Below are 26,086 nucleotides of genomic sequence, written 5' to 3'. Positions count from 1 at the left end.
GGGTTGCAGTGGAGCCTTGGGTTGAAGTCTGAACTGTGATCGTTCAGAATTCAGCACCTGGCCATTGCCTCAGTCAAGTGAATAATTTTAAATAACTAAATCCACAGTCTGGGATGTCACACCCAGCCCATGGGCACTCAGCCTGCCTGACTTATTCATAGACCATGTGCAACATTAAGATTTTGCAGAATCCTGAGCTTTCATTTTTATAAAAGTAACTGACATGGTGCTGTCTGCCTGAACCTGCAAGCAGCCTTGAACAATTACCAGGGTGTGCAATTGCCCCATCAGTATCACTAATGAGGACACTAATGTCAGCATGAACCATTTACTTGCTGATCACTTTAGCACACGGAAAGGGGAAGGTATGGCAGAGAAGCTCGGAGGGGCAGATAGATTTGGGGTTTACTGTAGGGAAGGAAATGGAGAGGGGATGAGACACTCAGACAGGGAAGGAGGAGGGAACCAGAGTAAGCAGGATGGGGAAGGAAGAGAAATGGAAGAAATTGCATGGTCTCTACCTGGGAGGTGAGGAATGACAATGAATGGGATAATAAAGGCCTGATTAAATGAGACTAACTCAACGTCTAGCTACTACATAAGGACCAGATTCTTCTCTTCAGCTCTGTACAAACCTCACGGTGTGATCAAGGGGAGTGCGGAGCCCTAAACAGTACACTGGCGCACAGCACAATTTAAAATGGAATTTGCCCCCCTCCTCTGCAGGAGTTTGGCTCCATCTTCTAAAAAGCATGGCCTCTGGCAGGTTCTCCATTGCCTTTTTTCAGTCGCTCGCCATCTCCTTCTGATAACCCCTCCCTGCCTCTTCTCACCTTTTTCTTCCCTTCCAGTGCTTTCCTCTTTGTTTCCTAACCCCCCCATTTGTCTCCACTCTGGGGCTGAACTTTCCTTTTTCTCCAGACCCAAAGAACTGGATTGGGGCTTTCTTTTGTTTTGTTTCTTTTGGTGCTGGTTTCTATTTTGCATGATTCCCCTTTGCAGCTGATTCCGTTTAGAGCTAGGTTAAACTGTGCAAAATACTATTTAAAAGAAAGGAACTTGTCAAGATGCATTTGTTAGATCACATTTCAAATGAAATAGAATAGAAGGTAGATTTTGTCCAAAGAAAGGAAAAAACCCTGAAAAGCTGTCAAGCCGAGGAGAAAGCCCCTCCTTTGTTGTCCTCCTGACACTGAAGTGTAATTTTTCATGGTTATTTGGACCGGAAAATGGTGCGGGGGGAGGGAGAAGGGAGAGATAGGCTTGCCATTATTTCCCATAAATGACAACACAATTCCATCACGCTCCACTACAAATATGTTCAGGGATTTTGCTTTTTTTGCATTTCATGTGTGAAAATAATAGCAACAATTCTAGTTCTGCTGAAATTCAAGGGAACAAATCCCTGTTGGATTCTACTGACTTCAAACTTAATTCAGTGTACAAGAAAGCTGGGGCCATCTCAGAGAACTGATTGTTGAGCTTTTTCTTTTTTAAAGTGGAATTAAATTATTCAGAAGTATCTTTAGAAACAATCAGGTATATTTATAATGAACCCTCAAAAATAAACTGAAGGAAAAAAAGTCTCGTTTTTATTAGTTTCCTTTACAGTGTCACTAGATCTGTCTCTGGACCACTAGCCAAGAAGATAAGTATCCCGGCTCATTTTGTTTCAACTACTTCTAGACAGTTATGTATGTAATGCCTCATCTCCTGTGTTTTAAATACTTTTTTGTAGGATATGATGAGTTCAAATAACTAACTGGCCCTTTTCCTGTTGTGTACACATGGTGTTCACTGAGTGACACTGAAATGGGAGCATTTCTGACTTTGTGTAGTTTGCAAACAGGCCTTCTTTTTGCAGAACTGTTTTCTAGTGTGATTTTTTTTTTCTGCAGAGCTAAATTCCTGTCCAACTTGTAGGTTTCCAAAGTAGTACAGACTCTTTCACCGTTCATTCTCAGCACGTAGCTGTCTGTGGCCCAGATCCATTGAAGTCAATGGGATGCCTCACATGCTTAAAGCTAAACACGTGTGTAAGTGTTGGCAGGATTGATCCAAACTCTCTAACAACAAACTGAAATTAAAAGGCAAAGATGCTGAAATTTCCTCCTCATGCTATATTTCTCCTGAGGGTTAGACTGCCGCCTCTTCCTTCGCTAGCAGTAATTGCAGCCTTATGGAACAGGCAAGCTTCTCATTCTTGTCTAAACTCCTGTTTTTTCTTGTTTCTGTAAACAGCGGTAAGCTCTCCACTACTGCATGCAAAGACACAAATGGTCTCTTCTCCAGTTATCCCCCGAACCATGCCGGAGTCTCTCCCTCTCTGTTGCTCCAGCCTGTTGGCAGAATCGACGGGCAGAGGAGTAAATAATTTTATGATCAAGTTTTTAGTGGAATGGCTTTTTGTGCAGCGCTCTTCTTGCTGCTAGCATTTTTCGACCACATGCATTTCTTGTGGCTCTCCAGGCATGGGACCCCTAGCTGGATTTAGTAAATGAGGCGATGCATTTGATTGGTGAAAATAATGATCATACTAATTAAAAGGATGTTTTAATGCAAAAGGGAGAGATGCAGATGTGTGCTGGAAGAATGCCAGCCTGCTTTCCTTGAGTGAGAAGCACGTCAGAGGAGAGTCGAAAGCCTTGTCTATTTTGTCATATGTTAAAATAAAATGACCCCCACAGCCCTGTCAGAAGCGTCCGCTTTGGTCAGCATTTCTCCCTGCAAAAGGCAAAATCCAAAGTATTCAACAACAAACATACCTGTTTGTCTGCACCTGCCGGCTGTCTTCAGTGTTCTCTGCCTGCGTGCTTGCTAGGTTGCTGCAGGAAAGCCAGGTACGAGGCTTCAGCTTGGAGTACAGGCCTTTAGGGGCTGTTTTTCAGTTGGGCGTTATGTGCTTTTAACTTGTAGCTGTGTGTTGTGCACAGTGTGTTGTGCACAGACGTACCCTTTGCCCAGGGCTGCCCCAGAAATAAAGTTGTTAACCCAAGATCAACAGAAGGATTTTTGATTACATTCTGAGGCTCTGTGCTAAATGGTTAGGAATCACTCCAACCAGCCCATTGCTCTAAGATTTGAGCCCCATGAATCACTCCTCACATTCTGGCCCCTGGTATATCCCTCCCATCACCTTGGGCCCTGCTTCTCCTTTGCGTAGCACAGGTGCAGAGGGACGCACTCAAGAAAGCACCACACAATGTCTTTGGGCCGTGGTGTGCATCCTTGTGTATGTTTGTGCCCGAGGAGGGAAACGGCTCCAATGTGACCAACTCCTCCAACAGCAGGCAATGCTCTGCAGGGCCAGCCTTAGGGAAAACAGCACCCTGGCCGAACTTGAATTTTGGCGCCCCTGGCCCCCATGGGCATGGCGCCCCCCCATTTCCCCTCGCCCTTTTGGGTGCCCCTTCCCATTGCACCACCCACACCCTCACCCCTGCACTGTGCCTCCATCGTCCCTAACCCCTGCACACCCCTCCTGCACCCACATAGGAGAACTGACCTGGATGTATGGAGCGCCTGGTATTGCTCCTCGTTCCTCCTACACACACGCCCTTAAGGGGGTACAGAGGAACATTGGGGAGAGCAGTATCTGTGTGTCACCGCTTGCCTCCCCCCTCCATGTTCCTCTGTAGGAGGAAGCCAGGAGAAATCTGGGCACCTCCTATACACAGCACTCCCCTGCCAGCTAGGAGCAGCTTCTGACTCTACACTGGCAGCACACACCCCTATGCTGCTGTACAGCACCCCCCTCCGACCATTGCACCCTGACACTCCGCCCCACATGCTTGGGACATGGAGGTGAGATTGCTGCCAAAGGTCTTGAAATTGGATTTATGCACCTTTTCAAGTAGCTGAATTGTGTCTGCTTGATGTGCAGTTAATCTGCAGCTCAGGGCATGTGGAGAACTGTCTTCTGGTGGGCCCTGTCATCAGCACTTAGTCAAATTATTCTCAGGATGCTGCTCTCTGAATGCGGAATCTTGGTCACTTATGCCTGATCACAGTCAAATCAAAGGTTACAAAGGCTGAAGGCTTGAAACTCTAGTCCACGAATAAAAAGGCCAGAGGACTCCAGCGACAGACTTGCCCCCTATATCTGTGCTCGCAGTCACCCAGGCCATGGAGCGCTCCAGTAACAGATCTGTCCCTATTTCCTCTTCTCTTGCTGATGTAAAGCAGGGTGTGGAAGTGAGTCCCTTGAAACACTTGCCACTTAGAAATGCGTGGTCAGTGTGTATAACAATTTGAATTCAAAAATTTTCTTGCATCCTGAAAGATTCTAAGATGATATCCATACTCCAGCGAGCAATCCCATTACCCACCCTTGGGGTGAGGCCCAGCAGCTTTTGAACAGCACAAAATGCTAGCACCAGTGGTTTAGAAATCCCTTCATCATGTGAAGCTGCAGGTGGAATGTAGGTAGCTGTTTGGTTATTATCCAAGTTGAGATTTGGCTAGGTTCCCAGGATAACACCCCCCCCTTGCCTCACATGCTGTTGGCTGTTTAATAATGACAAGCAGCCAGAGGCTTGGTTCTCAGGCTTATATGAAAGACATTGCCCCATTAGCCCTATTATGCACTCCAAGGGAAGAGTGAACCCTTCTGGATTGTCAGCAATGCGTCCTGCTGCATCTAGGTGTCCCTGCAGTGCTCCTAGCCAAAGCCCAAATGTTCCATTCTGGACCTGCGACTTCAGAGGACAAAGCACACCTGGCATGTGGGAGATGGCCTGGAATGCAAACCGAGCCTTTCACTGTGCTTTGCTCCTACCCCACAACAGTCCCCCCTAGAGCTTCTTCCTAGGGATTCATTCAGCTGGCCAGAGGGACAGTCCTCTCCATGGTATTGTTATCATCCCCCCCACATGCACACAATTAGTGGGGCAATTGCATGAAAGCCAATGCTAACTAGGGCAGGCCCACCCCCAGCTCACTAAAAACCCTGAGTTGGGGAGTCATAGAGCCCCTAGTATACCACATGTCTGTGTCGGAGGTGACAAGATGGGCACAGAGGGCCCTGGCCTCCTGTGGTCCATCTGAGATCCATGGCATGTGGGGGCCAAGTTCCAGAAGGAGAGAAAATGACAATAATTCACGTTGGGGGGAGCTGAGGGCCTTGAGTGCTGATCTGCCCTGACTCTGCTTCATTTGTGAGAGCTAACTGGATTGCAGCATCCATCGGTGCATGTGTACTTGGGAAGGGAAGGGCAGGGCTACCCTGACCTTCTCATCTCAAATTTCCCTGCCCTTGCTGCCACCATTGCATGTTCACGGCTGTATGAAAACATCTCCCTTCAAGTCTAGGGATGGTAAGCGCGTGCACACGCACTGTCACGTGGAGTGGATAGCTGTAGCCTGCTGCTGCTGCCAAGTTAGGCAGTGTCACTGCTGCCAGAGGTAGGCCGGCTCTCAGGTCCATGGGGGTGGGGGTGACAGGCATCCTTTTTGTTTCACAGAAGATGCTCTGTGTACAATTAAAACTTGTTTCTGGTAAACCTCATTCCAGGAAGATGAGCTTTTAACAAAGGGCTTTTGACAGCTGCAGGGTATTTCATTTTTTTAATGCCGAATGAAAAATCAATACATTTTTCTGGGTTATACATATTCAGAACAGGCTTGATATTTCCATTATAATGGAAAATGAGTGTCTGTGCACATCTCGCCTGTCAGAGCTGCACCACTGCATTTTCCAAGCCACTGCTAAATATTTCAAACCTGATTTGATTGTGGTTCATGACAGCTAATGTTTCTCAGCTCTTGAGCCTGCTGGAGGGAGAGGAGGCAAACACTCTATTTCAGTTCCTTCTCCCCATGTCCCCCAAAGAAATACCCCTCATCCTTTTGCATCAGAGATGTCCGTTTGTTAAGGAAATAAGGCTGAGAGGAAGAGAGAGCTGAGGAGACTGGCACACTTCCAGTAGGGATTTGGTGACTTCTCTCTGCACTGATTTTAAGCTTTGTTGTCTGGGTTTTGGAAGGAGCAGAAGTGATACATTTTGTTCTGCGATGTTTGGGGACAGAGGCACATTCTCGCTACTTACTTTAGGCTCAGGGATTTTTAGAATTCTGCTGAGGTCAGAAGATACTTAAATTTTCCAGACTGCTTTTCCTCTGCTCCTTAATAGATTAATTTCAGATTAAAAGGAAATACCGTTGTCTAAAATGATTTATTCACTAAGGAAAAAAAGACCCATCCTGGGAATTTGCACTGGGGTGGATTTCAAAATTCTGAAGAGCAGATTTCCTAGCATTCCTGCCGCTCTGTAATTACAGCTCCTGACGGTGCTCTTGGTATAAGCCCATTCTCAGGGATTTATAAAATTGTTCTAAGTATGTTTATTTATATAGCACCCAGTGTGCACTGGGTGCCTCGGGGATTGTGTTAAGGCACAGTAGGGCTCGGGGGATCGTGTTAAGGCACAGTGGGGCTCGGAGGATCGTGTTAAGGCACTGGGGGGCTCGGAGGATTGTGTTAAGGCACCGGGGGGTTTGGGGGTCGTGTTAAGGCAGTGGATGCCTTGGGGGATCGTGTTAAGGCAGTGGGGGGCTCAGGGGATCGTGTTAAGGCAGTGGATGCCTTGGGGGATCGTGTTAAGGCACTGGGGGCTCGGGGGATCGTGTTAAGGCACTGGGAGGCTCGGGGGTCGTGTTAAGGCACTGGGGCTCGTGAGGATTTTCTTGTTTGTGTTTCACTGAGACTCAATCTCTCTCATGCAAATTGCTTAGCAGAAGCCCGAGTCTTCCCCAGTTCCTCTGCCTAGGAAGGGTGAAATTCACGTAACTTTCATAAACCTTGACATATGCAGGGCTTGGGGAAATCCAGTTTGCAGCCTGGGGCCACAGCACAGCCATACCCTCCCTGTGCCCTCTACTCCAGCTAATGCACAGGAATAGCAGCTACAACCCCTCAATGCTATTTGTTAAGGCCCCAGACTACAGATTAAACAGCACTCGCTGAGGTGGCTCTGTCATCCTGGATTCAGCACACCCTGCTCTGTTCCTGTAAATGAGAGAACCAGCATAGAGCTTCTCTCAGACATACAGAGGGTGCAGAGGTTCCCGAACGCAGTGCTGCAGGTGAGCTTCCCCACGCAGCATAGCATCCATGTGTCTCCTGCTTAGGGTGCATGCGCCCTGGTCACAAAGTGAGTGGGACTTAATTGGACTAACAAGCTGAGCAGATGTCTCCAGCTTAGAATGTTACTGACTCTTCAGACACTCAGCAAAGACGTAATCTTCTCTCGGGGATCTGCATGGCCATGACTGAAGGCTCGAAGTCAAGCTGGCTTTCAGTTATAAGCCTAGGGGAAAAGAGGACAAGTGTTGGTTTGTTTTTGTTTTTTCTCAAGTGGAAAAATTTAGAGGGGTGCTGCAGGCACAAAGTGACCAGTGAGCTTTTGCTCAAACTTTAGGTGCATCAGAAAGTCCTGAACAAGTGAAAGCAGTGGATGGGAATGGGCACCAAGTATGGCAAGTACTTGCTAGTATAAGGTAACACAAGCGCCTTTGTTGTTTTTACAGGGGCTTTTGCCCCTAACTAATCAGAGGATCAGGCTATCTTTAGGGGTTTGGCACTGGACATTCTTGCCCTAGAGGAGGGTGAGCATTCCCCTCAGCTGCAGGGCTCTCCCGTTGTCTGGCTGACTTCAACAGAAGGGTCAGCTCTGTCTTGCCATTGAAGTGTGACTATAGCATGAGTACAATCTTACATGAGGATATTCTAGCCAATTCTAATGAAAGAAAATTACACATCAAAAACCCTTCAGTGTTACTGCTCTTGAGAGTTCAAGAGAAAAGGGGTAAAGGAAGAAGCTGGGAGTGGACAACAGGGGATGGCTCACTTGATGGTTACCTGTTCTCTTCACTCCCTCTGGGGCACCTAGCATTGGCGACTGTCAGAAGACAGGACACTGGGCTAGATGGAACATTGGTCTGACCCAGCATGGCCATTCTTAAGAGCAGCCTCCTCCACATCAACAAGGCCTTGTTCTGCAGCCTCATCCCGTTCCTGGATCAGAAAGCTCTGGATGAGGCAAAAGGAAGCAGACGTGATTTGGTTTTCAGAAGAGCAAGCTTTCTAGTGACAGGGGCTTGATAATTCCTACTACACGTTACTGTCTGGTAGCTTTCTTTTTAAGTAGCTGACCAATAAAACAAACTGCCTTCACGTCAGTGGGGCTGGGCGCTGAGCAGGGGAGAGGAATTTGCAGTTTGTATCCTTGTTTTTTAATCATTTTTCTACCTTTATTGGTATTCATAGCTCACATTTTCCCGGTTACTGTCCGCCTGGGTTTTCATCCATTTAAAGAGCTCTTTTTCCCCCTTGTTGTTGATGATGATGGTATAAAGACAGATGGTGTAACCTCTTATGAATGTCCTATTTTATTTCCCCAGAACCAGACAGTTCACTTGAAGACATGTATTATTTCCACATGCTCAGTTTAGGCAGCCCAGACAGTGTCTGAATCCAGCGACCGGCTACCCCTTCTTCCTCTCCATGCAGATGGTGACACCTCTAGGTCTCAGGTGGAATTGCATGAAGGCTCTAGCACTTCAGGCTTATCTTTGTTAGCTACGGAGGATGTTGCAGCTTCATTGTAGCTGAGGAAGGCTTTAGTTTTTTAGTACATTTCTCTTTCCTCTTTCAGAAATAAGGGAAATGTGTATTTTGTCTGTTGGCTGGAGCAGAGGACTTAGAGATGGGAGACCAAGGTTTATATTTCTGGCTGTCACTGGCCCCCCTATTTAACCTTGAGCAAGTCACTAACCTTGTCTGTGCCTCAGTTTTCTGTTCTGTGAAATGGGGCTGGGGATGCTTTGCCCACCTTGTTAAAGTGCTTTGAGGAGCTGAGAGGAAGTGCACATTTTATTTTATCAGGAGGATCATAGGCTACTTCCTTGTCTGTCTAGTTAAGCAGTTCTAGTCTGTGTATCACTGGGGTGTCTCGGAACCAGTCACTATGGTGAACATTAATTTGGGACAGAAAAAGAGCGAAGACTTGATATTCAAATTTTTTTTTAACGAAGACCATAAAATCAGTTAACTTTTTAACTCCTGCTTTTTATCCTTGCTTCCCCAGTTAAACAAAAACTTTCTCCACACCTTGGCTTACCGCTTCTCTTAGGCAGTAACAAAGAGATGAATTTTTCTCTGTTTTTCCCTGAAGTGAGGGGAATTAAGGAATTTCAGTTCCTAACTATGAATCGAAATGTTAATTCCACAGTTCTTCCCTCCAGCAAACTCCCTGCTGCTCAGCCCACAAGGAGACCGTTTCTGCATCAATCATTTGTAGTATTGTAATTTTCTGCATATTACTGAAAAATGTCTTTGTCGAAGGATACCATCCACTAGACATCTCACCCTGGGAGTCTGAGCTTCCCAGAACAAGACGCCTGCAACTCTCGCAGCTCTAAAGAATTTTGACCTGCAGAGCAGTGGTAGTGGTGTAGATTGAGCCACACCCTCTGTTAGACATCACGTGCTACCCATTCTATCCATAGGCCTTGCAGGTAGCATTTTCAAAAGTACCTCATTCCTCTTTTCAAAAGAGCCATAGTCACTTATGAGCCTGGTCTCCACTGGAAGTCGATAGAACTTGGGCCAAGTCATATAGAAGTTTTTGAAAATTGTACCTTCAAGCAAATGGCTTGTGTTCAAGCAGCAGCACCTAGAGCACCAAGTGGAGAAAGTTCACAGTGTGGGGCAGTCAGGCCAAAGTCAACCCCGGTACTTGCAGCCCCTTGCCAGAGTCAATTTTGAAACCCCTTGTTACAAAGCCCCCTTTGCAAGTGGCTACTAATGTACTCCTGATAGAGCTGGTGAAAGCTGCACGAGCCATTCTATTCCTGTAAGCTTATGTTGCTTGGATGGTGGCTTTTTCCCTGTGGTAACCTTCAGTTACAGGGCAAGTGATCCTCAGGCCCTAGTGACTGACCCACCTTTTACCAGAGGTGGTGCTGTGAACTCACCCATCAGACTCCTTACTAGAGCTCCTCCTTAATGAACCTAATAGTCCTACCAACATTCACTCTCTCTTTTGATTGCCTGGAAAAAATAAATGGTTAGAAATGCAAAAAAAGCATATTTGCTTCTCGTCCCCTCAATCCAATGTCACAGATTATTCCCTTTTCTATTGGTGGTAAAGGTTGTCTACATTAACATTTAGTTCACCACAAAGAACGATGTGAATCTGTCCTGCATAGCCTGCCACAGGCCAAGTGTTCTTGTGGACCCTACTGTGTCAAAGAGGACTAGATCAAAGCACATTAATGAACTCCTAATATGCATCAGTAGGGTCCATACAGACAGCTAGTCTGCAGCAAGCTTCACACTCCAGCTTGCTGCAAACTAATTATTCGTGTGTGTCACTCAGAGGTGCAACCCCCCGCCGCCCCCCTCCCCCACAAGTTTTGCCATGGCAAGTGTCAGTATAAACAACGGATTGTCAGCAGGAGCGCTGTATTTTGTCAGCAAAAGTGCCAACAAACAGAAGCTACAGTGCCTGACTTTTAGTGACAGGGTTGTGTTGACACAGCCATGTTACTAAAAGATGTGTAGTGTAGACAAAGCTTTAGTGAGTCTGTTCCTCTTTGCTAAAGCCATTGGAAAGATTGCTATTTCTCACTAGCTTGTTTGGATTCTGTGAGCTGGGGACAGTTTCAGACTTCTGTCTGAAGTCCCAGTTATTTCATATTCAGCGTGGGCCTGACAGTGCTTAGAGTTCTTTTGCTGGAGTCCTCTGTTGTGAGTTAATACCTGCTTTTATGGCTCCCATCGCCATAGTATCGGATGGGCTGTGTATGTGCAGGTAAGTATATTTGTAGAGAACAAGGGAGCTTGGCTAGAACTAATTGAACTGTGTTGCTTTAAGAAATATTTCACCATTTAAAGACTAACTTTATGATCCAGTTTTTGGATAATCTTGTTGAAAGTCTGAATAAATAAAAGCAAGATGGCCAAGCATGGCTGGACCTAGAAAAGATGGTGCATGTATTTCCATATCCTCCAGTTTGTTTCAGCAATTTCCTCTTCTCGGGTTATATGTGCGCGGATAGGAGAGGGTTGTACAACTTAAAAGGAATTCTCTTTAGACTTGGAGATCATTTTTGACTAGTAAATGGTCCTGCTGGAATTTTGTCAGTAGTTGTGAACTACATAGGAGGGTCAGAGTCCTCAGTTCACTTCCCCAAATGGTACATTTCCTCAGGGACTCTCGCTTTTCTTAAATTTCTCCTTCACTCAGGCAGCATGTTTCTTTTCACCATGTGAAGTGCTGCAGCCTGTTGTCTAGAGAAGTGACTGTTCCTGGTAATAGTCCTTATATGTTTTTCTCTGTGGTGATTAATATTGGCTAAATGTGAGTAATTCCCACTTTATGGGATCTTGTGGGATATACAAAGGTCAGGTTGTTGGCAGAAAAGTTCCAGCCACATCCAGGACTGGAAATGTTAAAACTTCAAAGTAAATTATGCCAGGTGTGTCGTAGGTGCACATTCCTGTCTGCCAAACAAAGAATCTTCCCAGTTAAGGAGAACAGGACATCCCTGAAAGTGAAGCAGTGAGAACAGCACTCCTTTTCCTGTTTCTAGAATTTCACTGGTCTTTGTTTGAGCTCTATTGAAATTACATCTAGCCTTGAGACTGAGGGTGTTTGTTTCTTGAAATGTCCCAAACAGTTCGATGCTTGCAGTCTGAAATGTGGGTAGGTGGAAATCTATCTGAGATTGGTCATCAGCAGAGTAGCTTGAACTGACCATGCAAGAAACTACTAGCACTGTAGGTTCTGAGGACCCTCAGACATCATAGAAAATAACCAAGCAATCCTAGTTCATGAATGTGAAGGAACTCAACCCATCATCTGTCAGTTTAGCCAGGTCCTTTGGGCAGTTCCTATCACAAAGTAGTCCTGGAAGAGGGGAATCGGAACCACTGGGAGCTGGGTTCTATACAGACACCACAAAATTAGCTGCTGCTGAGCTCTTTGAGTGAGAGACTCACTCCTTTCTCTACTCCTGCTTTTATTTTCCCCCTCTTTACTTCTTACATTTTAGAAGAGGTGGTTGAAGATGTGGAAGGGCTGAATGAGACACCTGCTGATCCAGAAGAGCCAACTAAAGAGCAAGAGAGTGGCGGTGACAAGGACCAGAACAAATGGACAGGTGGGTTTTGCTTCCATTTCTACCCCAAGTCCAGCTAGCCTTGAGGATAGATAGATGGTCGGAGTGGCTTGTAAGGGCACTTCAGCTGATGCCTTGTTCAGCTCTGTAAATCTGGGCCTTCATATTTCTTCCATTTGATTTTATTTGAAGAGGAACTTACAAACTCCATAAAATTTTCAATCAGATATTTCAACTTCCATCTATTCAACTTGCTCGTTAGTTCATGTTTTTACTGAAAATGTGTGCCCTTCCAGCCTCCTCCTCCTGCCTGAAGTTACTAATTCAGTGCCCAAAAGTGTGCTGGGCTTTACAAACAGTTATGAGAGAGTCTCTATCGCAAAGTATTTTCTAGAGACATGGCATGATGGGAAAGGAGGTCACGAAAATGGCAAGTCCTGAGTTGTGTGGTCATTCTGCAAATTAGCAGGAAAGACACGATGGTGGGCAGCAGAAAGTTACAGGCAAAGCAAACTGTTGCTTTGCTTTAAAAGTCTATTCAGGTGACACCATCAACACGGCATGAAAAGTCATGCTCACAGCTCTCCTGTTGCTAACACTTTGTTAGTGAGACTGACAGAAGGTTAGTTGGTTTTCTCACCATTTCCTATTTGTATTGCAGTGTCACCTGGGCATGTCTACACTGCAGTAAAAGACCCTTGGCTGGCCCAAGTCAGCTGACAGGCTCACAAGGCTCAGGCTGTGGGGCTATAAATTGTAGTCCAGATGTTCAGGCTCAGGCTGGAGTCCAGGCTCTGAGCTTCTCTCCCCTCATGGGCTCCCAGAGCTTGGGCTGCAGCCTACGCCCAACATCTACACTGCAGTTCTATAGCCCCACAGCCTGAGCCTGTGAGCCCGTCAGCTGACTCGGACCAGCTGCAGCTGTGTTGTGGATGTGCACTGTGCAAACATAACAGTGAGACTCCCCCTGCCCCGAAGAGCCTGCCATCAGGCTATTTCATAGAATCACAGAATCATAGGACTGGAAGGGACTTCAAGAGGTCATCTAGTCCAGTCCCCGGCACTCATGGCAGGACAAGGTATTATCTAGACTTACTGCTTTTTTTACTTTTTGCTAGAGTTGTACAAAATTTTGACAACACGATTGAAAATACACTATGTTTTTACTTGTGAGAAGTGAAAAAACTCTCTCTTTGGAAAATCCCTGCTCATTAGAAATGGAGAAATAAGCAGTTTGAGGGTCACTTTCACTCCCAGGAATAGAGTCACAGGCAGGTAGCAGTTCCGCTTGGCAGCATGGTTGTGCTGACCAGTTCTGGTTACTTGCAGGTAGGGGAATTAAGAGGGATTCTGATTTCCCAGCATCCAAGTCTGAGGAGTTCTGGCACTCTGTCCTGGCAAAGAGAGAGGAACCCAGCAATTCCCCCTTAGGGTTGTTTATGCTGCCGATCTAAAATGTTCCCCTTCCACAAGGTAGCTAGACAGAAACACAGATGTTTGGCCCCATTGACTCTGTCTTTCGTGGCCAGCACAGAGAGAGGGGGAGAGCGCACAGCTCTTCCACAGGCTGCCGTCTCCAGTATAGTTCCCATCCTGTTTACAGCTGCTTCTCAGTCAACCACAGCTGAAGGCCACAGGTCTCTGCAGTGCATGCAGTCTTACCGGGGTTGGGCATTATGATCCCTGCTTTCACCTCCAGGAAGATTTTGATTCTTTCACTTTCAAAGGGCACGTCAAGACTGGGAAAATAGGTTTTGTTTTAACACGTTACGACTCATTTTCCAAGTCTAGACAAGCCTCAACGAGCATGCAGAAATGTTTGTGAATCCGTTCTACGCAGTCCTCCTCCTTCGTCTCCCTCAGCTTGAACAAAATGGTGCCTGAAGGAGACCCACTGACGACAGTCCTTTTCCAAAGCTCCTCCCACGAGGCTGCATATCTCCAGGGAGAGAGGTAAAAGTCTGGCATGGATTAGAAACTGACTAAGATACAACAAAAAAGAAATAAACGTTTAGCTTTCACCATGGCAAAAGGTTAACAGTGAAGTGATCCCAAGTTCCATAATAAGACAGTGTTGTCTGATTTACTGATAACAGGAAAATGGGGCCAAAGGTCAGGTGGCAAGTGTGCTGATGGCAGAAAGTTAGGTAAGCTAGAGAAGACTGTGAGGAACTTCAGACAGGACCTACTTAAACCGTAAGATCGCTGGAGCAGGGACCATCCTTTTGCTAAGTATTTGTACAAAGAGTAGTACAATGGGACCCTGTCCACTGGTTGGAGCCCCCAAACACGACCACAATACAAATAATTAACCATCATCAACCGGAGTGAATGGGCAGCAAGATTGAAGATGAATGAAGTTCAGTGTCAACAAATGCAAGGGAAGCACATTGAAAGGATTATTTGAACTATTTGTAAATGTTAATGTATTCCAAATTATCTCACAGTGCTGGCACGCTGGTATGCGTAGCACTGCAGGAGAAGGTTTTTAAATTTTCAGATTGTTTTCAGTGATATATTTTAATTTTTTCACATAAGTTCTTAGTTTTGTAAAACCTTTTTTTTTTTCACCCACAAAATCTCAATGTTGGACTTGGACATTTCAGGCAAGCTCCTTGTATTATCATTTTCCTGTGAAATTCCTAGCCCATCTTTGATGTAAGTGCCATGTAAACAAGAAATACTCAAACCAATTTATAGCACCTCTAATCTTTGCTTAGTGTAAAAATTATCTAAAGGGAAATAAACTGTTGGGTATTAGGCCTCACTGCTATAACTGGCTCCACATAGGCAGGTCCCTGCGCTTCCACAGAGCCCCAGGAAGCCAATGGTGCACTGGACTTGCCCTGGCCAGAGTCTGTAGCAAGGTCAGGGACACTGAGTTTAGTGGGATTTAAGCACGTGCTTAAGTGCCTTGTTGAACTGGGGCCCTAATTTCTGTCATATAATAAAAATACCCCACATTATTTCAAACCAGAGAAACACCGAAACCTTTTCTTACTGGAGCAGCATAGCAATGTGATTGTAGCCATGTTGTCCCGGATATTAGCGGGACAAGGTGAGTGAGCTCTGTGTGGCTCGAAAGCTTGTTCCTCTCACCAACTGAAGCAAGTCCAGTAACAGATATTGCGTAGCCCACCTTGTCTTTGTAGGTATACAGAGCAATTGTAATCTTACAGTTGAGTCCATTCTGCTTCCAGAATCCCCTTGAAGATAATGAAAGATCAGGGCAAGGGGGAAATGCAGGTTCAAGCACTCACGTGAGCCAGTGAACAGGGCTTTTGACTGAAAGTCAAGAGACTCTGCTTCTGTTCCTGATGATGTTTGTTTATTTGCATTACGGTAGCACCTAAGAGCTGTAGTTATGCACAGCACCCACTGAGCTAGCCACTGTACAAACACAGTCCCTGCTCCAATGAGCTTACAGTCTAAGTATAAGACAGGAGACAACAGATGGATGGGGGATTACAAGGAAACAATGAGACAATAATCCGAGTGGTAGCTGTGTTAGTCTGTACCAGCAAAAACAACAAGGAGTCCTTGTGGCACCTTAGAGACTAACAAATGTATTTGGGCATAAGCTTTCGTGAGCTAAAACCCACTTCATCAGATGCATGCAGTGGAAAATAAAATAGGAGGATATATATACACAGAGAACATGAAAAAATGGGTGTTGCCATACCAGCTATAATGAGTAATCAATTAAGGTGGACTATTATCAGCAGGAGGGAAAAAAAAAGTTTGTAGTGATAAACAGGATGGCCCATTTCAAACAGTTGACAAAAAGGTGTGAGTAACAGTAGGGGAAAATTAGCATGGGGAAATAGTTTTTACTTTGTGTAATGACCCATCCACTCCCAGTCTTTGTTCAAACCTAATTTAATGGTGTCCAGTTTGCAAATTAATTCCAGCTCTGCAGTTTCTCAATGGAGTATGTTTTTTGAAGGGTTTTTTGTTGGAGAATTGCAACTTTTAGGTCTGTAGGGAGGTTGAAGTGTTCTCCGACTGGTTTTTAAATGTTATAATTCTTGACGTCTGATTTGTGTCCATGTATTCTTTTGCATAGACACTGTCTGGTTTGGCCAATGTACATGGCGGGGGGCATTGCTTGCACATGATGGAATATATCACATTGGTAGATGTGCAGGTGAACGAGCCCTGGATGGCGTGGCTGATGTGATTAGGTCCTATGATGGTGTCCCTTGAATAGATATGTGGACAGAGTTGGCAACAGGCTTTGTTGCAGGGATAGGTTCCTGGGTTAGTGTTTTTGTTGTGTGGTGTGTGGTTGCTAGTGAGAAACTGCAGAACTGGAATTAATTTACAAACTGGACACCATTAAATTAGGTTTGAATAAAGACTGGGAGTGGATGGGTCATTACACAAAGTAAAAACTGCTTCCCCATGCTAATTTTTTCCCTTTCTGTTACTCACATCTTTTTGTCAACTGTTTGAAATGGGCCATCCTGTTTATCACTACAAAAGTTTTTTTTTCCTCCTGCTGATAATAGTCCACCTTAATTGATTACTCTCATTATAGTTGGTATGGCAACACCCATTTTTTCATGTTCTCTGTGTATATATATCCTCCTATTTTATTTTCCACTGCATGCATCTGATGAAGTGGGTTTTAGCTCACGAAAGCTTATGCCCAAATACATTTGTTAGTCTCTGAGGTGCCACAAGCACATCTCATTCCTTTTGCTGAGACAATATTGTTTAGAGGAGGGATCTGAAAGATGATAAGGACATTGCTTCCCAGATGTTTAAAAGGAACTTCTTCTAAGCATGAAGGGCAGCAAAAGAGTGAAGGTGCATGTTTAAAAATTTAACAAGTGGACAAGGCAGGCTGACATCATCATCTGATCCAAGGCAGGCGTCCACCTTTTAATAACGAGTGAGAGATGATATGTTGGGTAGGGTTTAGGTAATGAAGGGCCGTGAAACTGAAAATAAGTAGCTAATGTTTGATGCTATAGGGAAGAGGGAGCAAGTGGAGGGATGCAAATAGAGGAATGACATGGTCAAAGCAGTGGGCTAGGAAAATGACCTTCGTAGCTGTGTTCTGGTTATGAGCAGAGCAAGACTGCATTCTCAAGGCCAGAGAGAAGGATGTTGCATCGAGATGAGATAATGACAGCTTGGATGAAATTTTGTAGCTCTATGAATAGATACGAAGGGGTGGTATCTTAGAATTGGCAAGATTTAGATACAGCCTAAATGTGAAGACTTAGAGGAGATGATGCCTAAGTTTCAGGCCTGAATGACAGAGAGTATGGTGGTGGTAGCCACGGTGATTGAGAAAGGAGGGAGTAGAAAGAGCTTTAGAGGCGGAGGGAGAGAATAGAACCTCCACTGACTCATTATGTGACCCTTCAGAATTTACTTAACCATTCTGTGCCTCAGTTTCCCACCTCTAGAATGAATAATTACCCACCTTAGTAAAGCACTGTGAGATCCTCTGCTGAACAGCTGCTCTGTAACTTATAACCATTATTAGCTTTATTGCTGGAGCAGAGTGAAAAATGTCAGTGGTCAGTCAACACTGCAGTTGGCCTTCTTCAACCACTCAGCATGGTGTGCCAGAATGAAATCTTTGAAAGATATTTGCAATGAAAAGGAAAAGACTCAGCCCTTTAGGTTTCCCTATTTCATTGCAAATTTATAAAAATTTTCCAGTTTCAAAACAAGTCTGTGAAATTTTCTTTTTTTAAAATTCGTAAATAGAACAGATTATTCTTGAATAAAAATGTCCTGTGTTCAAGTAACATTCTCCCCCGCGCCCCCCAAAAAATCAGCATCTTTTGTGCATAATGATCAGTTTTCAAATCAAAATTTAGAATTTTTGCATATTTTGATGTTAATCCAGCCATTTCTAGAAGGTTTGGCAAAAAGCAAAATCATAAAATGGGCCACAATGAAATTACAAATGGGTTTTCATTATGTTGCACAAAAAAGCTCTCTCATTTTTTACACTCACTAGTCCAAATGCTTTGTATGCATGGCAGACCCCAGAGCATGGCCAATGGCTCTGAACAGTCACTAGCTTTTCACAGGAGTTCAGAATGTTTGTGCTTTTTTAAAATCAATTATTTATTGGTTTAGAAGCACATTGCTAATGTTTCCTGTTCCTGGATTGGGCTTGTTTGCTTTTCATTTTCATTACAGTAGTAGGATTAAATAGCTTGTGCATTTCAAGAGATGCAGCATGAGTGGTCCTGAAGGTCCTTCCTACCTATCTGTCTTTATGTTCGAGCTCTTCCAATTTTAGTGCCAAAGAAGAATGGCAATTCTCAAATCTCAGCCTCTGAGCAAAGAATAAATCCATGTTTTCATGATTAACTTCAGATTCATCACAAACAAGCAAAAAACCGCAATTGTTGCCTGACCATATTTTCAAATCATGAAAATATGAATGAATGCTAGATGTAAATGTTTAATATCTGACACATTGGTTTCCACCAAGAGTCCTGAGTCATATCCAGGGAAACCAATTCAGGATTTAAAGAATTTTGTTTTATTATTTTTAAACATGAAATATATAATGTTGATAAAATGTCAGAGAACATCTCAACCTCAAGTGACCCTGCTATATGAAAGACTTTATTAATGTTATCAGTTGTATGGACTTCAGTACATCAGTGTTTTTTTGTTTTTTTAAATCACTACTTAAATATAGATTGAAATGAAATATTTCTGGAGGACTAGCCTGAAGGGCTTTGAAAAAAAAATTATTATTTTTTTTTTAATTCATGATGCTCACCTAACCCTGAGCAGTTAGTGCAATGGAGCATCCCTTATTTGAATCTGTGGTAATTGCTATTAAAGGAGGTATTAATGGGCTGCTGAGAGCTGGGAAATTGTTGCAGAAAAGTGTGTTTATGGAGTATGGGGCTGGCAGGCATGATTTCAATCGGATTTGACATGTTTAACATAAACGTATACTGCACAGCTCCTGCAGTTTATGAATAATTCCTACAGGTCCACTGCCTTTCTAATTACTGAAATTGAAAAAAACATGTCAGGCACATCCTGGCAGAAATCTATTACCACCCCTCCCCCGTGCCTTTTTTTAATATCTGTAGATTTGGTGGGCACTTACTGTCTGGGATATTGGGTGACATGAGAGTAAAGGAAGCGGAGAAATCAGGTGGGAAGAGGAAAGGAGAGGCAAAGGCAGGAGGACATATTTAGAGCAGTTCTGGATCCCTGCTTCTTTCGAACTGCGGGATGCACAAATAGGGGGATCGTGCAGCTCAGTGTAATTGCTCTTCAGTCTCAAGAGACCAGGAGCAGACTTCCAAGGCACAAGAGGGCACTGAGGCACCCAACTCCCATTGAAAGCCCATGGGAGTTTTGAGCCTATGCATGTGTCTTGGTGTCTTGCAAAAACTCCCCCGGAGGCTTTGCTGGCAAAGCGTTGATGGCTCATCTCTAAGCTAGGACGCCATCTCCAAGGTCTGACTGTACTTGCCTGTATATTATTCGTATAAAGGAAATATGGTCAACGTGCTGCTGGGGACGCTGTTCTCTGGCCCAGGACAATGCTCTGGAAGGTCTTGTTGCTGAATCTTACAGTCATAGAAGGCAGAGATGGGGAGGAGCATTAGGGCCCCAGCACTGGACTCAGTTGTTGCTACAGGGCGGCGTTGTCTAGTGCTTTGTCTGCCCTACTTTGCAGTGTCCCTTGCGCTGAGACTCCTTCCGCCTCCCCTTGGGAGACTCAGCCTGGGACGGCTCAGTGCCAGGGAGGTCTTTGCATGAATTTGCTCTTCCCATTCCATCTTGTTACACCTCCTGTCCCAGCCTCAGTAACTCCTCTCTCCCGCGCTGTGTAGAACCCTCCTTCTCCTTGGAGACAGATGCTTTCTCCCATTTCCTGGGGAGTCTGTTAGTCAAGCCCCATGGATTTAGCATTGCTAGTCTTTCCCTCCAGTCAGCCCCTCCAGCCCCCTGCACAGCTTTGTTGCTCGTCTCTGAACTTCCTCAGTTTATCAGTATCTTTCAGCCAATCTAGTACTCAGAACAGACTGTAGCATTCCCAGTGCCATCACAAGAGGGCTCTGTAGAGAGGAGCATTTCTGCATGCAGCCCACAATGCCATGGCCTTCTGGTGTCGTATTACATTGTAAACACCTATCTACTTTGCCATCCATTATAACCCCAAAGTCCTATTCTGCACTTGCTACCGTGAAAGCAGACCAGGTAGAACATAGAAGTCCCCCGCTCAATGTCCTTTAAACACAGATTAGTCTTGTAGTTTGGCTAAAACTCACCTATGTTGCAGGGCTATAGTACCCAATGAGAATGTGATTAAAACAGTTTAAGCCTGTCTACATTGCAAGATTAAACTGTGTTTTATCTGTTTTACAGGACATCTTTATTATAACTGGATCCCTCAGCAGGGGAACAGCTATAATGCTGGTATGACCTAGTCTTCGACACTCCTAATTCTTTTTCGTACTCAGTCTCATTGGTCGATTATTTCCTCCTAGATGCATTAGCAGCAGTTTAAAAAATAGACTCTCGTGGCTGTTCTGTCCATGTCTCTAACCTCTACAGGTCTTTTTCTATTCATTTTATGTCCTCACTGCTATTTACAGCTCTTGCCAGTTCTGTGATGTGCTGCATAGCCATGCTGTTTGCTGCCTCATCCAGGCTAGAAATGACAGAACCCAAAAAAGATCCTGTACTCCTCAGTGGACACTTCTGCACTGCACAAAACTGCCTTTTAGCCTTAAACTTTTTCTATGGTCTTTGGTCCAGTTTTCAGTCCAAATGAGTTTTTGTACCTTAGCCATTTTAGTTCATTTTTCAACTAAGATACGATGAGACTGAGTATCAGCAAACTATTGAAATCCAAATGCTGCAGTCCTTTCAACCACTCATTTGGTAAACCTCTCCCAAAAAAAGCAACCAAGATTGTCCCCCAGCAGTGCCCATGGTCTTTAATACTAAAGATTATGCTAGGAAGAAAAGGTACAACATTAGGGGTTGTCCCTGTATGCATGACTTGTGCATTGCAAAACAATGACCTGGTGATTTCATGTACATCCCAGTAATAATATGCTCTAAAGATATGGGACAGTACTGCCCAGATTAGAAAGGTAGAAAATATTGGACTTACTCCACAGCACAGTCCAAAGGTAATCGAACGCTCTTCTTCTGAGGTCCAGTTTATTTAGTCCTGACACACGTTGGCCCTTTAGGCCACACTCCCAGTTCAGTCTTTCTCTCCTCTTGTGGGAGGAGTCCCCAGCTTTCCTTCTCAGAGCTGGCTTTCGGGTCAGTGACTTTCTTCAGGCCCTACACTCAGGGTATCTCAGGGGCTTCCCTGCTTTAGCAGGCCACTCCCAAGCCTTCCTGGCGGGGGCCACTCTGCTGATCTCAGGGTACTCTCTGCAAGAGCCCTTCTAACTCTCCACAGTAAACAGGTGTGGCTGAGCCCTGGCCTCTAGCCCTTAAAGAGGCAAGCCACCCTGCTGCACCAACTTAAACTTCTTGTTAACTTCATGTTGTTGTCCTGGCCCATTGCTCTGACCATGTAACTCCTGTAGTTGAATCCTTCTGCTGGATCCCCCTGTATCAATTTCAAGCTTCTTATCTTGACCATCAAGACCCTTCATAACTCTGCTAGTGTTATTTCTCTGCTCTGGTCTCTTGTGACATTGCATCCTGTCCCAGTCTGGTCTGCCAGCTACAGCTGCTTTGACCACTCACTTGTCTGCTCATCACATATTCCTCCCTACTGTGTCACCTTCGTAGAGCATAGTCTGCAGGGCTTTTCCTGTTGCGAAGCCCACAGGAAATCAGCCAACCCTTAACGGCTGGTCTGAAGGGAAGCTGGGGAAAGATGATAGAAATTATTGATGTCACTACAAAACGTATATATAATTGTCTTCTTGTCTCCTACCTTTTGTGTCTTGCTTGTCGTTTTATATTGTAAGCTCATTGGTGCAGGGACCACATCTGTGTGTTTGTTCGTGTAGGAGAACAGCCCCTTATCCTGTTTGGGGCTTCTGGGTGCTGCGGTAAGGTAAATATTTAATAACAGTTCAGCTATTCAGACTCACTGCAGAATGAAACGTATAACTCAAAGCTAGAAAAATAAATCCCTTTGACCCTTTTCAGGGTCACACTTTTAAAAGATAGACAAAGGTCTGTGTGCGAAAGTGCACTTGCAAATATCTCTGTGTATTTAATTTTATCTACTGTATGATCCTATTATTCATCAAATGTGGGTTTGAAAAAATCCAGTAGAGCAACAGGCGATACTCAGTCCTATTAGTATGGCTACAACGTCCCATTAGGATGAATGGGACCTTTGGGGAATAGGGAATGTAAACAGACAGCGTTTCAGAAAGAAACATTCTAACCATACGTTATTAACACAAAAAGGAACAAACATGCAGTAGTGCAGCAATATTAGACAAGGAAATTCCATTTCAGTGAGGCTTAAGCTCTAGTCTCATGGTTTATTATGTCACTAGAATCCCTCAATGGAATTATTGACTTGTATTTATTCCTATTATATTAATATAACTGGTATGTTCCTGCTGGAATAACAAATGTACGATAGAGAGAGCTGCCTGAAACTTGATACCAAAGTCTGCAGGATTCCAAAAATGTTTCTCTGTGTGCTCCAGTGAACACTCCCCAGTGTAAGAATGCTGCCTCACCACTCATCCACTCTGAGAAAGATAGGAGGGTGAAGGCCTTCTGACATAGGGGAATGAAAAGGGATGACAGAATCCTGTCACTTCTCCAAGCATGGGCTCTCCAGACAGAACCAACAGGGACTCCAAGGATACCTTTCTACTGAATGAGTAAAACGGCCATGTGGAGCTCCCGCTACAAAATCCTCTACAAGAGGCAGCCAGATTTAACTCGGGGGTTAGAGTTTGGTACAAAATTTCAGTATGTAGGGTCCCATATGGTTGTTCCAGGAAAAATTTGAGGAAAAGGTCTGAAGAACCTGTCACTGTGGAGAAAGGCCTGTGGGAATCAGCAACCCCACTGGGTAATTGTAGTTTCTATCAGGCAGCGAAAATAGCGTTCTAGTGGGGCTGAAAGTGTAGCCGAGACTGGCTGCTGAGCTGGTATGAAGAGTATTTTCATAATCAAGGTAGCAAAAACCCTGCTATAAATTTGTGGGGCAGGTGGCAAGCTGGTTTACGGAATGCAGGGAGATGAGAACCTCTGGCTTACGGAAAGCAGCATGAATTAATAATCATTTAATTGGCTCCTCCATTATGTTGCTGGGTCGGGAGATGGAAGTTTAGATGAAGGGGCTGTCAGTGGTACTTTAGCTAAGAGAGTCTGATGGTTGAAAGGTAGGGGGTGGCGGCTGCCTTTGGCCTTTCCACAAGGCTCAAGCATAGTCAGCTCTTTGGGTCCCTTGCTGTGTTAACCTCTGGGGTTAGCAAAGAAAAGGATGAGTGTCACTTCTGGGTAGCATCCCCCCCTTTAAAATAGAGAGAGGGAATCCCCCCCATGCTGCAAAGCAGGTGTTGTCTGGCATAAGCACTGAAGAAGTAGCCTCTCAGAAATGCTTCAGGAGGGTAGAATGCCTTGCAGCCATACTGCTTTCAGGTATGGGTGTGAGATATATGTCTTCTCTGTCTGTGGAAAGGTATATTCTTCTAACCTCTTTAGTTCTTTAAACCTTGAGATGAGCAAATCCATGCACACATTACCTCCTGCTCAGGACATTTTATCACATTTTCATTTGTTTTCTTGAGCAGAGCCCTGGTCTGCGAGCAGAATCTCTCCTTGGCCCCTAATTGTGGCACGGGGGTATGTGAGTTGGATGAGCAGTGATTTGGAGGAAAGTGAAATACAAGGTTTTCAACACTTCTTTTTTTCGGGATGTTTATCCTAGTCTACTCTGTAACAGATGAGTAGGTCAGACAGACTGTGTGTGATGTGGTAATTAATACACATTCTTTTCTAAGTCTGTTTTGAAGCTTTACAGTTAATCATTGGGTGTGCTCAAGAGTGATGCGGTTTGCATGCTCCCTTTCTCCAGAATGTAAAGGAGTTTTTAACTCCCTGCTCTGTGACACTGTCCCATCACTAGTTCCATGATGGCTAATCCTAAGATCATTCGTGTACTTAGATCTGACATACCGTAGGTTTGGGTGGGTGCCAATTAGCAGTAACTTGGTCTCAGTGTTGATAGCCGAAATGCGAATTTTATCTTTAAAAATACTCCTTAGCAGTCTCTTGTGGCATACATTTTGACAACACTGAAAACAGCCAATTCATCTTCACATCCCTCCTATGGAGTAAACAAGTATCCATGCTAGAGAGGTTAAGGCTGGCAAGCCAGATCAGGGGAAGGAAGCAAACTGAATTTAAACTATCCTTTGCCGGGATGGTTCCTCAGCTGAAGTTAGTGGTCTGAAATGTTGCTATATCTTGTGCTGACTGCCTGTGGCTCCAGGGAGCCATTATGGAAGACAGAGGTCACCAAAACCCAGGGATGCCCCAGCCACACCTGGCCATGCACCAGCAATAGCAGGAAGGTTAATGGGGGCAGCTCCTGTGTTACCAGAGGATCCCCCTATTCACCAAGGGCTGGCGTAGAGACAGGCCTATGGCTCCAGAAGCTGGCTACGCTCGTTAGACAGCTTAGTAGCTGCAGGTGTTGCAGAACTGCCATAACAGCCCAGGGTGCACTAATTTAGGGTGCTTCAAACACCCACGGTCTGATATTCAGAGCAGCCAAGCATCCACAGTGCCAGCTGACTTCAGAGAACAGCCAGCACTCATCACCTGTGAAAACAAGCCTCTGTTGTCTGAAGCTGGGCTCCCAAAATTAAAGACCACCTCTGAAAATGCAGGTGACTTCCCAAGATGTGTGAATCAGCAGCATTGCCAAAATACAAGAACCCAGGATTTCCTGAGTTAATTACTCTAGTCTGCCGTGGATTACACCAAATCTTATTCCTGTGGAAGAGGAGATCATATTGTTGGAAATTTCCAAAGATTGTTTTTCCCACATGTTAGCCATAAGGTTTGAGAGAGATAGGGGTTTCTTTTTGACAAAATTAAGTAGGTCCTTAGTTCTTTGTGTACAAAACTGTAAAGCATTTGAATTCTTTACCTTGGAAAAGTGACTGTGGCACATTCTCAGTAATGGCTGGAATCACTTACTGTGCGACAGCATTTCTATTTTCCCTTGTCACTGTGCAGTGTTTGACTTTCATACACAACTCACAATAACACTCACCAGAAGTTACACAGATAAGTTCTCCTGCATGTTTCTCAGAGAAGAGACCTCAGTAGATTCTAAGCACAGAAGCTTTTTCCAAAAAATAGTTCTGATAATTCAGTGGGAGTTTAATGTGACGTCTTATCTAATGTCACAAGTAACCCTCTCAAAGCCAGTCCCTGCTCACTGAATGTCTCCTGCAATGTGTCAATCACAGTTCATTCCACTGAGTGAAAACCAGAAACTTACGTTGTCAATAAAGGACTAGTTCTGTTTTTATGTTCCTCGTTACCGACAGGAGGTGTCAGGAAGATCATGGTGATAAGTCTGATTTCGACCACCAAATTCTGGGAATGTTCATCCTGAGCTTCCCTGGGGAGCCTCAGGCCAACCTAATGTCTCATACCGTAGATACTAGGGATGTGGCAATAGCAGGGCACAATAGGGAGACTTGGATAAATAAAACATTTGTTTAGACTTTAACACAGACTTTTGTGTTTAATTACGGTTACCTTGTACACATTGTACCCATGAGAACATCCATCTCCTGCATGTATATTTTTACATTTAATGTATATGAAACAGGTGGTTAAACTGTCAGATAATAAATCTAGGAAGGGGAGTTTTTATCCTATAGGGACGCTTCCTGCCACAAACATCGCAGGAGAAGAATCACTAGATGCCTGTTGCACTCAACTAATAGTAGTTAAAGGGTTGAAGTGAAAGTTGATAGAGCCCAGAGAGTCC

The 26,086-nt window shown here is 44.6% G+C and overlaps 1 protein-coding gene across 7 annotated transcripts in view; it reads left to right on the top strand.

Annotated features, from left to right (window-relative positions):
* Positions 1 to 26,086, top strand: part of ZFHX3 (zinc finger homeobox 3) — a 301,533-nt gene that overhangs the window by 227,345 nt on the left and 48,102 nt on the right. For 6 of the 7 annotated variants that reach the window (XM_050922216.1, XM_050922217.1, XM_050922210.1 and 3 more), the window contains one exon: positions 12,058 to 12,165. The exons of the other annotated variant lie outside the window; for it this stretch is intronic. In XM_050922216.1, coding sequence (XP_050778173.1) covers positions 12,058 to 12,165 — 108 coding nt within the window. The remainder of the gene's footprint in view (positions 1 to 12,057; positions 12,166 to 26,086) is intronic. 7 annotated transcript variants of the gene reach the window in all.

The sequence above is a fragment of the Gopherus flavomarginatus genome, chromosome 14 (assembly GCF_025201925.1).
Source record: "Gopherus flavomarginatus isolate rGopFla2 chromosome 14, rGopFla2.mat.asm, whole genome shotgun sequence".
Taxonomy (NCBI): Eukaryota; Metazoa; Chordata; order Testudines; family Testudinidae; genus Gopherus; species Gopherus flavomarginatus.
This window is presented reverse-complemented; position numbering and strand designations above follow the sequence as displayed.